The 14,207-nt window shown below is 40.5% G+C and overlaps 1 protein-coding gene across 4 annotated transcripts in view; it reads left to right on the top strand.

The window, feature by feature from the left end:
* The window catches only part of LOC145993893 (doublecortin domain-containing protein 2-like), a 238,796-nt gene that overhangs the window by 160,999 nt on the left and 63,590 nt on the right, over positions 1 to 14,207 (top strand). For all 4 annotated transcript variants that reach the window (XM_083129785.1, XM_083129784.1, XM_083129787.1 and 1 more), the window contains 2 exons: positions 2,947 to 3,117; positions 12,794 to 13,136. In XM_083129785.1, the coding sequence (XP_082985911.1) occupies positions 2,947 to 3,117; positions 12,794 to 13,136 (514 nt within the window). The remainder of the gene's footprint in view (positions 1 to 2,946; positions 3,118 to 12,793; positions 13,137 to 14,207) is intronic.

The following is a 14,207-nucleotide window of genomic DNA, read 5'->3' as shown; positions in this document are numbered from 1 at the left end:
GGACAGGACTGAGTTTTTTAATTTATTGTAATTGATTAAGTACTATATATTTCTCTCTCAGGTCGTTTTAGCACTACCGGATGCTCCATAAGTGTGGAAATATTCGTCTAAAACAAATACGATGGAGGGACACGAATGACATATCTAACCCCATACACAATATAGGCAAGAGAAGAAAACTCACTAGGGTGCGTTATCTAGTTGCCAGTAGTCTTAAAATCGGCCATATTGGATTCAACTCATTTTTTTTTTTAAATGGAAGTGATTATTTGACATCAGTGCGCTATAATTTCACAAGAAACATGTTGTTATGCTTCATTTTAATATAACGTAACCCTTATGCTGCTGGTCTCTGCCGCTACAAATGACTTGAGAGATGACGTGTACCAAATTTTGGAAATTTCTTAAGTTAGACACAGAACTACGTCTGATTGGTAACCTGTTTGGCTCATGCTCAGGGGCGGCTTAATTGACTGATTGATTGATTTGCTGTATTTTACTTCGCTTTTGTGCCACTTTTGGCTAATTTGCGAAAATGCGGATGAGTAATGATATGATGAAATTGATGAATGAACTCTCACAAACATCCATGCCCAGGCCGAGATTCGAACTCGGGACCCCTGGCGTCATAGCGCGATGTGCTAACCACTCCGCCACGGGGGCTGCTGGGAAGAATTAAGGCCCAGGGCGCCAAAACGGGGCACCTTATTTATTTTTAAAAGATTTGGATTTTGGTAGGCAAAAAGTAGTTGAAGCTACTGATCGCAAAGTCATGTTGCGATTTAAGCTAAAAGATGATTGTATTATTTTGATTATGTTGGTATTAAACAAATGCATACCTACAACAATCGTTTTCTGGGGACTCCCTGATAGCACAGTGGTAACGTTGCCGCCTTGTAATCAAGGAGTCCCAGGTTCGATATCCGGTGGGGGCGCTTAGTGGTTCGGATCCCACTTTAAACTGTAGGTCCAGTCCCGGTTAGCGTTTTTGTGCATGAAGTGGACTTAAAACAAAAACTCGACAAAGATATTCTTTAACAGTAACAATTAAAAATATGGCTATTTCTTTCGTCGTTAAACCTTAAATATATAGCATGGTCATTGCTTTTTATTGATGGATGGTGGGAAGTAGGAAGACGAAGGTGAAAAGTTGGGGCAGGGTAGAAATTAGGGAGGTGCCAACAATCAACCTCGCCCGGGTGAACTATTTGTCTTGAGCCGCCCCTGCACATGTTCATAACATATATAACACACACACACAGACACACACACACACACACACACACACACATATATATATATATATATGTACCCCTATTTTATTATTCAATATAACATGGCATGTCCATAATGTGGGGGCTCCCTTAATTGTTCCAGCATCGTGAGAACAATTGGGGAGCTACTTGAAAAGAGTGAATACCGTGCTCTGGTCTCGAAAGCCAAAAAAACAACAGCGATGGAACTCTGGCCACTTCAGAGTGCTGTAACGTCATGTAGTTTACTTAGTTTAGTTCTATATCAGAAAAGATACCAATTCAAATTAAATTCCAGTCAGATTTCTGTCTAACTCCGCAGTGATTTTACTCAATTGGAAGTCAAAAACGCTCTAAGAGAGAAAAAAAGGGAATGAAAAAGATATCTCCTTTCTTGTTTGCCAATCTTATGGACACTAGAGTATCCGTGATGATTACGGACCTTCATTTGTCTATGTTAATTTTATTCCAAAATGGATGTTATTTTCCTACATTTTTCGTGTTATTTTCCCCAATATTCACGTTTTTGTTTCTGCCAAATATAACTAAAATTATAACTTCATTGCTCATTTAAATGAGTATTTTAAATTGTTTATATGAAACGAGTTTTGAGGAAGTTATTTTTCATTATTTCTCGCTTTGTCGATAGGATGCATTTGATCTTCACGAAAATCGCACCACTTTCCTCGATAGTGCAAAAACGTTCCTCGCCCGATAAATGCCCATGTTATGGTTAGTTGTGCACTCGGTCCCACCAGATCTGCGCCATTTTTCTCTGTGATTCAAAAAATTTCGAAAGAAGGTGACAAATCGTGGGAAATATCCATCTACACATCGTTTTATAGATGTTAGATGTGTGAATTATTTCATGTATAACGTCTACCATAGTTTTCTCTTGTAAAACGTGTACATTATACACGTGTAAATGTGGTACATTTTATTTTTTAAGCGTAAAACAAGCCTATTTTTTTAGGTACAAAATGTGTTGAAATTCGCGAAAAGGTCAAAATTCACCTTTATGCCAAATTCGCGTCATTTCATGATTTCGAATGGATGAAAATTGTGTTCGGATCATGTCACTGCAAATACATATATACTTTTTTTGTCGCATTTGCGAAAAACAAGTTCCTGGTGGTGATTTTAGGAACTATATCCAAAAGCCTAAATAAGGCAGATTATGAAAATAGTAGTTCTCATGTGGATTTGTTCCAGAGTTACACAATATATTCAAAGATGGCAGTGTAGTGTTTTTAAGATATTATGAACACCAGACTACTGAATATTAGGCTGCCTGCCACTTTTTGGACAGACGAAAAAGTTACTATTTATTTTGTTGTATAACTTGAAGTTTTATATGTTTCTTTAAACAGTTCCATTGTAACAAATAAAGTAAAATGTGAAAACCTGCAGTAATATTTATAAACTTCTTGAAATTATTGAGTTCAAGTATGAATATCAGTGAGACTCCATTATTTGGTTAGAGAATCGGTTAGTTCATTGAACTACCGAACCTAACTATTGTCTATTTTTGGGGAGCAGGACAAGGTCCATGCCTTACCTCATTCTCACCCAACGGGTCGGTTTGTACCTTCCCGGAGATGAGGCCTGCTCGAAAATGTTTGTTAAGTTATTAAATATCTGCCTCATGGTTGCAAACTTTGGCATTTTCTTATTTTTTTCATTTTTCTAACAGTTTGTGCAGACTAACAGGAGAAATTGTAAAAGGGCCTTCCGACCTAAAGCATGGAGAGTTTTATGTAGCAGTCGGGGACCACGAGAACTTCAAAAGTCTGGACTATTTATCAAAATCGAGACCAACCAGTGGGCTATCTGGAACATCAATGCTAACCTTTAGGAAGAAAAGGTATTATATATTTTATTTGTGTACTTCTCAGACGAAACTGTTCTGTTTTGAACAATATATCAACAGGTAGAACGGACTTCACAATATACATCAGAGATTTATCCATACACCCCAACACTTCCTTCCCCGAAATTGCCTCAACAGCCCCCTAAAGTTTGAAAGTGCAAAGGTCAATTTAATGTATAGTTTGTGCTCTACATTTACCTTTACACACCATTAAATATTAATCCCCACCCTGATGAAAATTCTGGATAAACCGCTGCTATATATTTCTGTAGTTGTTGACTGTAATGCTATGTTTTGATTGTAACTAGAGTCGACGAGCCATATGAAAGCGGCTGACCTTGAAGAAGCCTCGATGCGCAGTAGCAAAAGGAGGTGGTGGAGACTTCCGTGCAAAACGCGCGATGTCGTTCTTTTGTTTTACGAGCGGCAAGAATCGGTTTGGTTTTCGTTGTGACTGTTCGTGTTTCTTCAGTGTGATCACAAAAATTTGTCAATATACGTGTGCAAGATGGCTACAGAAACACCTAAGCGTCGTATTCTACACAAACAAGCGCGAGATATGGTGTACAAAGTGTATCAGTTCTTCCAAAGTGAATCTCGCAGTGCAGACAGTGCCTCGTGTTCGTCAGGGAGCAGTGCTGCCAAATGTCAGGAGCGTACAGCGGCTGCATGTGGGATAGGTCTGCGTACAGTTCAGACGATTGCGAAGGAAGCCAGGTCGTCGATCGGTGATACAGGGTTGGTTCTTTTTCGCTCGCCTGGCAAACTTCGTAATCGGAGAAAGAATGTTACGCACTTGGACGATTTTGATAAAGGGGTATTGAGTAATATTATATTTGATATGTACGCAAATGGCGAATTTCCTACTGCAGTGAAACTTAGGGCTAAATTGAAGGAAGCTATCGGGTTTGCAGGCAGTACGTGGTCAGTGTTAAAAATTTTGAAAAACGTGGGGTTCAGATATAGGAAAGGCAACGACGGGAGGAAATTTTTAATGGAGAGGGGTGATGTTGTAGCTGCAAGAGTGATCTTCCTCAGAACCATGCACGAAATCAGGAAAGCTGGTACTGCAAATATATACTATTTAGATGAAACCTGGGTCAACCAGAATCACAGGAAGACGAGCTGCTGGAGAATGAGTGATGGTTCTGGTGGGTTAAAGGTGCCATTAGGAAAAGGTGCTCGTCTTATAGTGTGTCATGCTGGTTCAGCTGCTACAGGCTTTGTGCCTCAAAGTAAATTGGTTTTCCGCTCCAAAACAAACAGTACTGACTATCATTCAGAAATGACGTCTGCCGTGTTTCGAAAGTGGTTTTGCGAGCAGTTCTTGCCGTTTCTCGCTCCCGAATCCGTGATTGTAATGGACAACGCGAGCATACATTCCTTGCAAGTGGATAAAACGCCTTGTTCGAATACAAGGAAGGCGGATGTTATGGAATGGCTCTGTAACAAGAACATTCCCCACACAAGCACGCAAACCCGAGCAGAATTGTTGCAGTTGGTGAAACATCATACACCAACTCACAAAAGTTACGAAATCGATATAATAGCAAGAGAATATGGTCACAGAGTTGTTCGTCTCCCACCTTATCATTGTCAGTACAACCCGATTGAAATGATTTGGGCCCAGGTGAAGGGGTACGTAGCTGACAAGAACAAGACTTTCAAAATTGCCGACGTACAGAAACTGACTCACGAAGCAATAGACAGAATAGGTGTTTCCGAGTGAGCAGATTGTGTGGCTCAAAAAATACAAGAAGATGACTTCCAGCGTGAAATAGTCAGAGATGATGTCATCGAGAAGGTCATTATAAATTTGCAAGACACGGATTCCGAAGAACTTGAATCAAGTGACGAGGTTGACAGCAGTACGGAATGAGCGTTATGTAAGTAAATGGCATTTTATTTTTTATTTTCAGTTCATGTTATGCATGCCAGACAGTTGTTTTGTTATTGCGAGTCCCACAAGACCGGCGCATGGTATCTGCGGCAAACGAAGTCGCCTTTGCCGCGCCGCGAAAGAATGAATCAAGTTCTTCTCTCGTTTTCTCAGTAACGAAATAACATATCGCTGTAAATATTATACGAACTTAAAATTTGGAGTTTTCTTTGTAACTTTCTCACTGGAAGTTATTTCAAATCTAATTTAATAAAAATCGGCTCGCAAGAGAACTTTTTCTCTATACAATAATGGTCAATAAAATATTTAACTTCTTTCACTTACTTTCAAGATTCTACATGTTTAATTTACAGCACAATACGATTGTCTAAAGCTTTCTGGTAATACTCGTGCAGGATTGGTATCGATTGTTGCAATAATAGCCGTGCAGCGGCAATTTACAATTGTTCGAATGTAAGCCATTGTTTTTTTATTTTGAAAGAATGGCGAGAACCTCGAACGGTGAGTAGGTGTCAACAGCGGAAATGTATCTCCCTCTCTCTCTGCGCGGACTTGTCAAGGTCAGCCGCTTTCATATCGCTCGTCGACTCTACCAAATTATATCAAAATACAAGTACAGTTTAAAACTATGAAAACAGTGTTGAACCTACTCATATGCACCGAGCTTAAAATGATATTCAACACTCGTAATTGCCGGTAAGTATTTAAACACCTCGGTTGCTCAGCGCGTTTGGGCGACGATATTTTTATAACTATTCCTTCATCAATTTCATATAATACTCACAGTTATATCTTTTATACACACAGTCGCTATTAGCTATTATCACAAGCACCAATGTCTTTTGATTTCTGAGATAAGCATCCCCTTGAGTTATTATTTTATTATTATTATTTGTAAACACTGTCTTAGAGCTCAAGAACATTTCATCGCAATAGTTACACAGAATAACCAATTGAATGTTAATTCAAGATAAGATTATCTCATTCTGTTTCCACGTGACCTCACTTTCGATTGGAGCTCTTCATACTTAATTTTACAATATTTAATATTTTGACTGTCATTTGCTAGCAACGCTTAATAAGCAAAATCAGAGGCGTGGCGTGCATGTAGCCGCTGTTACCGCAGGTAACACCAAAATATAAAGAATTGAAGAACCCGTCTTAAAATATTATTACGTACATAAACTGGTAATATTGTCGTAAAGTAAACATTGCAAACTGCCATTTTTTCTGACACCGGCAAAAGCGAAGAGGAGGACTGATCCGGTACCCTCCACAGGCAACATGAGGAAGGACCCTGAGCCCACGCAAGGAAGACTTCGCGTTGCGGCAAAGACTGTTATGGCGGGAGGAGGAGGCGGGCTGTTTAGCCGGCGCAGTTGCCGGTGATGCTTACAGGAAACATACCAGTGTTGCCATATTCAATTGACAGAAAAGAGCTAAGTCGCCTAATCGGGTCTATCTTACTCTGAAGGTGTCCAGTCACACTGGGGAACGATGGCGCAGTGATAGTAGCGTCGCCGCCTTATAATCAAGGGATTCCGGTTTCGATACCCGGTGGAGGCACAAGTGGTGCGGATCCAACTTTAAACTGTCCCGATTAGCATTACTGTTCATGAAGTGGACTTAAATCGCCAAATCAAAATTTTAAAAAATCAAATCACACTGGGGCAAAAGCAAACTACCAAGTGATATTTTGTATTTACACTAAATATCAGCGATTATGAAAGTCCTCTTTGTCCTTCTTCGACATCATGGGCGAGAAGGAGAGGAGAGGGATGGGTATGGTCAAGGGGTCCGCTGTCCTTCTAAAAATGTCAACCTAAAATTCTATATTTCACACATATAATATTATTTCGGTTACAGGAATTTGTGATAATTGTTGATAATACTGATTGACATTGACATACGTTGTCGCAGGAATGCAATAATTTGGGATTGAAGCAATGTTTTTGATGTGGTAGAACTGTTTTTGGGTGAAAACAATACTTACAAGCATCATTTCCCGATTGTTATCTTAGCACGCTCTGAAGTGTCAGGTGTCGCAGGTTCGAATCCTCAGCAAGAAATGGTTATTTCAATGTTCGTTGTTATTATTTTACTTACATAATTATAAAAATTAATAATTACGTACACAAAGAAATAATAATTTTATTTCAATAATTCACCACGCATCGTCATCGTCACGATTATCCTATAAAGCGAAAGCCTTAAAGGTAGCAAAGGACGCAAAATATACGAAATGGTAGTGGTGTCAGAAATGAGATTTCAGTGGATTTAGCGAAACATGGGAGTGGGAGTAGTTAGGAAACAGATGAAGACTACATCTACTCTACATACGTCTTATTTGAAACGAAAAGTTTCGCGATTTGGGCAAATCTGGTTTCAAAAGAACTAAGATGGCAACATTAGTAGAACGGGACTTCTTGCAGGTTCCGAAGGAAATATTGGGGAAGGGCAGATGCTGAGAGGGGAGGGGGCAAGGAGGGTGCTTCACGTGTTACAAAAGTAAACAACGGTTTGTGGGAGGGACTGTGCAGTGGGAGTTTTGTGACTGGTGTCTTTCGTCTTTATGTTGTTTTCGGGCATTGTCAATTAATTTATGAAGCTTGCTCCGAGTTCCGAGGTGGCGGGTTCATCCTATCTGGACAGTGTGTGTAATCGTGCGATAGAAGATATTTTGAAGCAATCTTTCGGTTCGTTATTTTGCAGAAAAAATCGAAATTGTGGCGAAAGGGAGGCCAAAGCCTATTTTGAACGATTTAAAAACCAAGTCGTCTGCTGGATATGACCGACATTTCAATGTTTCGTGGTATAACGACTATCCGTGGTTATGTGGATGTGTGCAGTTGTCTAAACTCTTTTGTTGGCCATGTACTCTATTTTCGGGTGAAAAAAAAACGTGTCGAATTCAGATGTGGATAACATGGACCATGACGCACCCAAAAATTCAAATTCAAATGAAAAACTTCTCTTTATGACAGCATCATAGAAGTTTTTTTATTTGATTTGATTGATTTTGCTTCGCTTGTGCCACTTTTGGCTAATTTGCGAAGATGGGGATGAGTGATGATATGATTAAATTGATGAATAGACATCACAAACGCCCATGCCCAAGCTAGGTTTCGAACCCGGGATCCCAGCATCATATAACTATTTTCAAAGTCGGATTGATCTGCTCTATAAGTAGCCTTCGATGTTTCTGTAAGTATCAAATTACGTATTATTGTGTCAACAACCAATGTTTGCGATTTCACTTTAGTCCTTATGTCAACATTTTTTTTCTGATTAATAACTTTACCAAAATCTAGTATTGAATTGCATACGTACCAGATTAATATTATATGAACTACTTGGAAGACATTGGGGGGGGGGCATGAGGTGGGGAGGCGCCCAAGTCTCCCTTAAATGTCCTACTGATAACCCACCCCACGGTCAGAGTGAACTTCAAGTAAAAAGAAGAAGAAGATAAAAACCTCGAGCGACAGTTGCAGAGGAAATCAAATTAAGATCGCACAAACATGAAAGAAACTGGGGAACAATTGAATTAGAAGTCAAGGAAACGGCACTTCAAAAAGAAAAAGTCAAGAAAATGCAACGTGCAACGTGATAACCGGTAACACTTTTAAAAATCCACGCCACGCCACTGAGCAAAATCGAAAAATTAAAACAACAATGAAAATATACACAGTTAATATTCTGAATGTGAGTTAAAAATTATAGTTGTGTAAACTGTATTCATTTATTTATTTATTGAAATTTCCAGTACAGCAGAAGCCATTTGTAACGTGTAGCAGTGTCCACGTTACAAATATGTATATAAACTTAATATTTTTCTTTGTTTGGTACTTAAAATTTTTGTGTGTTAATGGTTAATTACCAAGGAAAGTGGAACACACTTCGTATATAGACTATACATCATGATGTTAAATATAAGTTCAAAGAGTTTGTTTCTTTCTGCCAGCAAGCTGAGCTAAAATTTCTTTATCGGTGACAACAATGCGAGAAAACAATCGCTATTGTGTAGAAGCCAGGCAGACTCAACTTTATGTAAACGTTGAAACCGGGGAAAAGACGAAAGATTAGGCTCTCTTCCCCACGCTATATCTGTCATGTCCCTTGGCGGACAATAATTTAAGTAATATCCTATTAATCCCTGATTCTTTTACTGCAAGACGGTGTAATCAGAATTTAGTTACGTTAAGGTAAACGAAAGTTATGCCCGCGCAAGACCTTTTCGCGTGGCCGTTGCAGGGAGAGAGGGGAGTTGGAAGAAGCCATACTCCCTAGTCAAATTAAATGCTGAGTGTAACAATTAAAATTATATTGCATAATTAATATTCACAAAAGGGTAAAAATAATAATTTCTGTAGGTAGCTAATTATGTTCCTCCTTGATATTTTATTAATATGTATTTTATTGTAATGTAAAATTGAGGTAAAGATAAAAGTTGGTAAATCCTTCACGGCACCGAGAAATCCTATATAAGCAACAAAGCTCGGTGGCCCGACACAACAAACACGTATCAAACGTTCTCAGATCACGATGAAGAGACAATCGAACGACTGACAGCCAAGCTACCAGCAGTCTACATCTACAACGCAGATAGAAGCCATCAATTTGTCACTTCGGTGACAAAGGTAATAGATGACAAACAAGCCACGATCCGAATTCTACATGACGGAATGAAGATACAAGCCAACACCAGATCAGCATACAACAAGCTCCTTAACCACTGCAAAGAGCACTCGCTCAGCTACGCCACCGATAAACCACGCCGAGAGAGGCCTGTTAAAGTAGTACTCCGACATCTGCCAATCGACCTACCAACAAAAGAAATACAGACAGAGCTAGCAGCGCAGCACTACCAAGTAGAACAAGTTCAACAGATGAAGAAAAGAGATCCGAAAACCTTCATCAAAACACCGATGCCACTGTACCTAGTTACACTGAAGAAAGGCGAGACAACAAGAAATATCTACAGCCAAGATCACCTCCTGAACTATGAGATGAAAGTGGAACCATACCGCTCTCCAGGTATACTGCAATGCCACAGATGCCAGAGGATAGGGCATTCCCAGAGCCAATGCAAGGCTCAACCAAGATGTGTGAAATGTGCAAACAATCATTTCACAGCAGAATGCCAAAAGAAAGACCGAAAACTCCCTGCAAGATGCTGCAACTGTGGAGGAAACCATCCGGCCAACTACAGGGGCTGTAAAATGTTCCAATCAATACATCAGATGAAACCAAAACCCAAGCCAGATGAAGGGAAGGAACAACAGAAACAACTACCATTCAGCTTACCACAAGAGAAGCCACCTGCGCAGACTACACCACCGACTACCATGAATTATAGCCAGACACTTCAGACTCCAACTGAAGAGGAAAAAGAGGCAAATGACAGCATCAAATGGTTACTGGAAAAACTACAAGAAACGAAAATAAGAACGCACATCAAAACGGCGAAAGACAAGATCGAAAAATCAAAGGACGAGAAAGAAAGAACACTCATAGTCCTACAGGCACTAGTCGACATAATCACAGGAATGGTCTAAACAGACAACCAAAACAACCCAGATATAACACGAAATGTCATAGCAAAACGGCCCTTTTAGGACCAAAAATTAAGACAGGCCCTTCTAAGGACCAAAATTTCGGCCCTTCTAAGGACCAAAATTTTCGGCCCTTCTAAGGACCAAAACACTCAGTTCGTAATAGAACTGCCACTACAGACCGAACCTCGAGCGACAGTTGCAGAGGTAACAGAAGCCAGATCATCATACTACGCCACTACCACAACTTTAAAAACAGATGGGAGTCAAGGAAACGATGCTTCTACAGAAAAACTTCAAGAAAATGCAACGGCAACGGCAACGGCCCGAATTCGAACGCTGGACAACAAAATGGCGAATTAAAACCAACGCCACCAAAAGTATAGCAGTTATATTCGCCAGAAGGAGACGACAAGACCAAGAAACATTGAAGCTCTTTGGACAAGACATCACCAACGCCAGGAAAGCAAAATATCTAGGGCTAACACTTGACAGCGGACTTACGTTCAAAGCTCATATAGAAGAATTACACCACAAAGGAAACCAAAGGATAGGAGGACTCTATGCAATCTTCAGAAACTTACAGTTGTCACTAGACACAAGGATAGGCCTGTATAAAACAATGATCAGGCCAGCAATATTATACGCGATACCGGCATGGCATCATGCTGCGAAAAGCTACATGGCAAAACTTCAGATAATTCAAAATAAAGCTACAAGAATAATCAGTGGCCACGACAGATACACATCCAATCAGCAAATCCACGAAGATCTCGAAATTGACAAGATAGAAGATGTCATCAAAGGACTAACAGCAAAGTTCTGGAATGAACTAAGAGGACACCACAATACTGCAGTTAACCAAATTGGAACTGCAGTGCTAAGACGCCGCACTCACCGCACCCCACGGCCAGAGTGAACTACAAGTACAAAGAAGAAGAAGATAACACCCTCGAGCGACAGTTGCGGAGGAAATAAAACTAAGATCGCACAAACATGAAAGAAAATGGGGAAAAAATGGATATAGAAGTCAAGGCAACGGCACTTCACAAAGATAACGTCAAGAAAATGCAACGGCAACGGCCCGTGGCGTGGCCTTTGTATTCGAACTCCAGATAAATACGGAACTCGTATTACCGTCTTTTCTTTTCACACCCGTATTTCTGCGCTTACGTCCACGTCGCTACTAGGAATTAGTTTATTCTGGATTACCTTAGGACAATTACTTAGCTCTTCTGGTCAGAAGGCTTATGTTCTCTCGGTTCTATGCTCCTGGTCAGGAGATATAACTGAGAGGATTGTGATTGTCTTAGGATCGGTCGATAGACTGTTAGTAGTCAACGTTTGTGTCCCTGGTCAGGGAACACCTTTTCTTATTCTGTGGTCACGGATTAATTTTCAGTTCTCTGGTCAGAGGCTGAAAAGAGAAAAGGAAGTTGGATACTTAACCGAATATCGACAGAACCTAGTGGGAAAAAGGATTGTTGATTGCTTATAGAATCTTGGTCAAGATCTATAAGTAGATTGAGAACCTTTGACCTAGAATTACGAGGGACCTTACATCGAGGATTGAAGCAGCCGGAATAACCCGAACCTTGAGCCGAGGAGACTCGAGCCCCGAAGCGATACTGAGCGTGAAGCCTAGGCTCAATAGACCCATCGAACCAAGTACGATCCAGGGCGGACCGTTACAAGAAAATTAAAACAACAATGAAAATATACACAGTTAATATTCTGAATGTGAGTTAAAAATTATAGTTGTGCAAGTGTAAACTGTATTTATTTATTTATTTATTTATTGAAATTTCCAGTACAGCAGAAGCCATTTTAAACCGGAAAGAAACAACAGTAAACCAGTCCACTAGTGTTAAAAAAGAACACAAAACAAGATAATATAAAATAAAATAAACAAAATATAAATACGACAAGCGAAGACAGTACAAAGGTAAACAGATTATTTCCACAATGCATTACTTACGTACATTTTTTTTCAAGTTTTTTCAAAGCGAAAGAAACGAGGTTGAATTTTGCACAGCTCGGCTCCGCTCGACACGGCTCAGGACAACACATATCAAAGATAATAGTCGTAGCTACAGAGAGAAAAATGCGACTAAAATTAGAAATATGCAAATAAGCCTGTAGTTTGTGCATTTTTTGTGTAGTGCTGTTTTCATGTGAGGTTAAATTTATGCTAATTTAACGATGAACATTTCAGGCCATCCGTGCCAGCGCCTAGCTTTTCCCGCCCACGATTCAGCATCACGGCAGCGAGGAGCAGGAAGGACTCTGCCTACAACACGGAGGAGGACGAGGAGGACCAGAGCCCCACGCCCTCGGACCGATCGGATGATCGTGCAGCCTTCACCCTTCTAGGATCGAGCAAACTATCCCACAGGTCGCGGTCCTCGAAGTCCCTGTCCTCGCCGAGACCTCCCAGGCGCCTGGTGAGGAGGGACACCCCCGCCCCCAACACTCTGAAGGCCGCCATAAGGAGTCAGCAGGCCACCAGCAGCGTGTCAAGCGTCGGTGGATCGGATGTTTTCCGAGCTCCTAGCAGGGTAAGAAAGAGTTCGAGGCTGTAAGAATAGAAGCGAGTTCTCGCTGCTTGCTAACAGAAACTGCTTGTTTTCAGAGACTCCGGTATTTGTGTAAGACTATGGATGACACCAGCTCCAAGTAACAGAGGGATTTACTTTGCTTCAACCATTTTCCCATTCTCTCTTAGGCAGGAAAGCCGCTCGGCTCGGCTCGGCTCGGTTTGGCGCAGTACATACGGGTATCGGCTCTGCTCGGCACAACATAAATCGATATCGGCTCACTTCACTTCAACTCGGCACATGAGATAATGGCCAGAATGCTTTCCCGAAAATTAAAACCGCCACTATAATGCCGCCGCTCTGGGAACCGGTGTGCAATCACAGCGTAGAACGGTTAGGCCTATATTGACAAAATTCTGTTTTCCTGTTGGCTGCTTCGGGGAAGAGGGATTGCAATGTGTCGCTTTTTGCTCAAGCAGTAGGTCTAATTGCAGGGGCGGCGCTAGAAATTTTCGACCGGGTGGGCAGAAGCTCCATATTGATAAATTAGGGTGGGCAGTATAAATGTAAGACCATATATAGCATATACGTATGTGTATGTAAGACGTATGTATCCCCCCTGCTCTTACACTCCCGATTTTCCTCTTACTTCTTTTTCCTTTCCATTTCTTGTTTTCCTCTTTATTATTTTCTAATCTATTCTCGCATCTTGTTCCATTTCCTTTCGCTTTGTCTCTGATGGACACAATTATTTCAAGGAAGTGTTTATCCATGCGCAGCCATACATTCTAATCACATTCCTTCATGCATGTTAATACAGTGAAATAAATGTGAATTAGGTTTAAACTTGTGTTGAAAATACAAGGCACATACTTGATTTTATGTATTCGGCGACAATGATAGAAAGTGCGATGGTAGACAATCGTGAAGTTTTTCGTAATTTAAATGCATGTTCCTGAGCATAGTATTTTCATGGTGTGAGTTTTTGACTGAAGGAGTTTTCTTACTCCTTGGGGATCACTTTTCTTAGCTTACAAGGTTTGTACAACTGACAAATCTATCTGAATGTTTGTAGTAACGGCGATTGGGTGC

Source organism: Lepisma saccharinum, chromosome 10 (assembly GCF_977018435.1).
Source record: "Lepisma saccharinum chromosome 10, izLepSacc3.1, whole genome shotgun sequence".
Classification (NCBI taxonomy): Eukaryota; Metazoa; Arthropoda; class Insecta; order Zygentoma; family Lepismatidae; genus Lepisma; species Lepisma saccharinum.
Note: the sequence above shows the minus strand (reverse complement) of the source record. Positions and strands in the feature narration are given on the sequence as shown.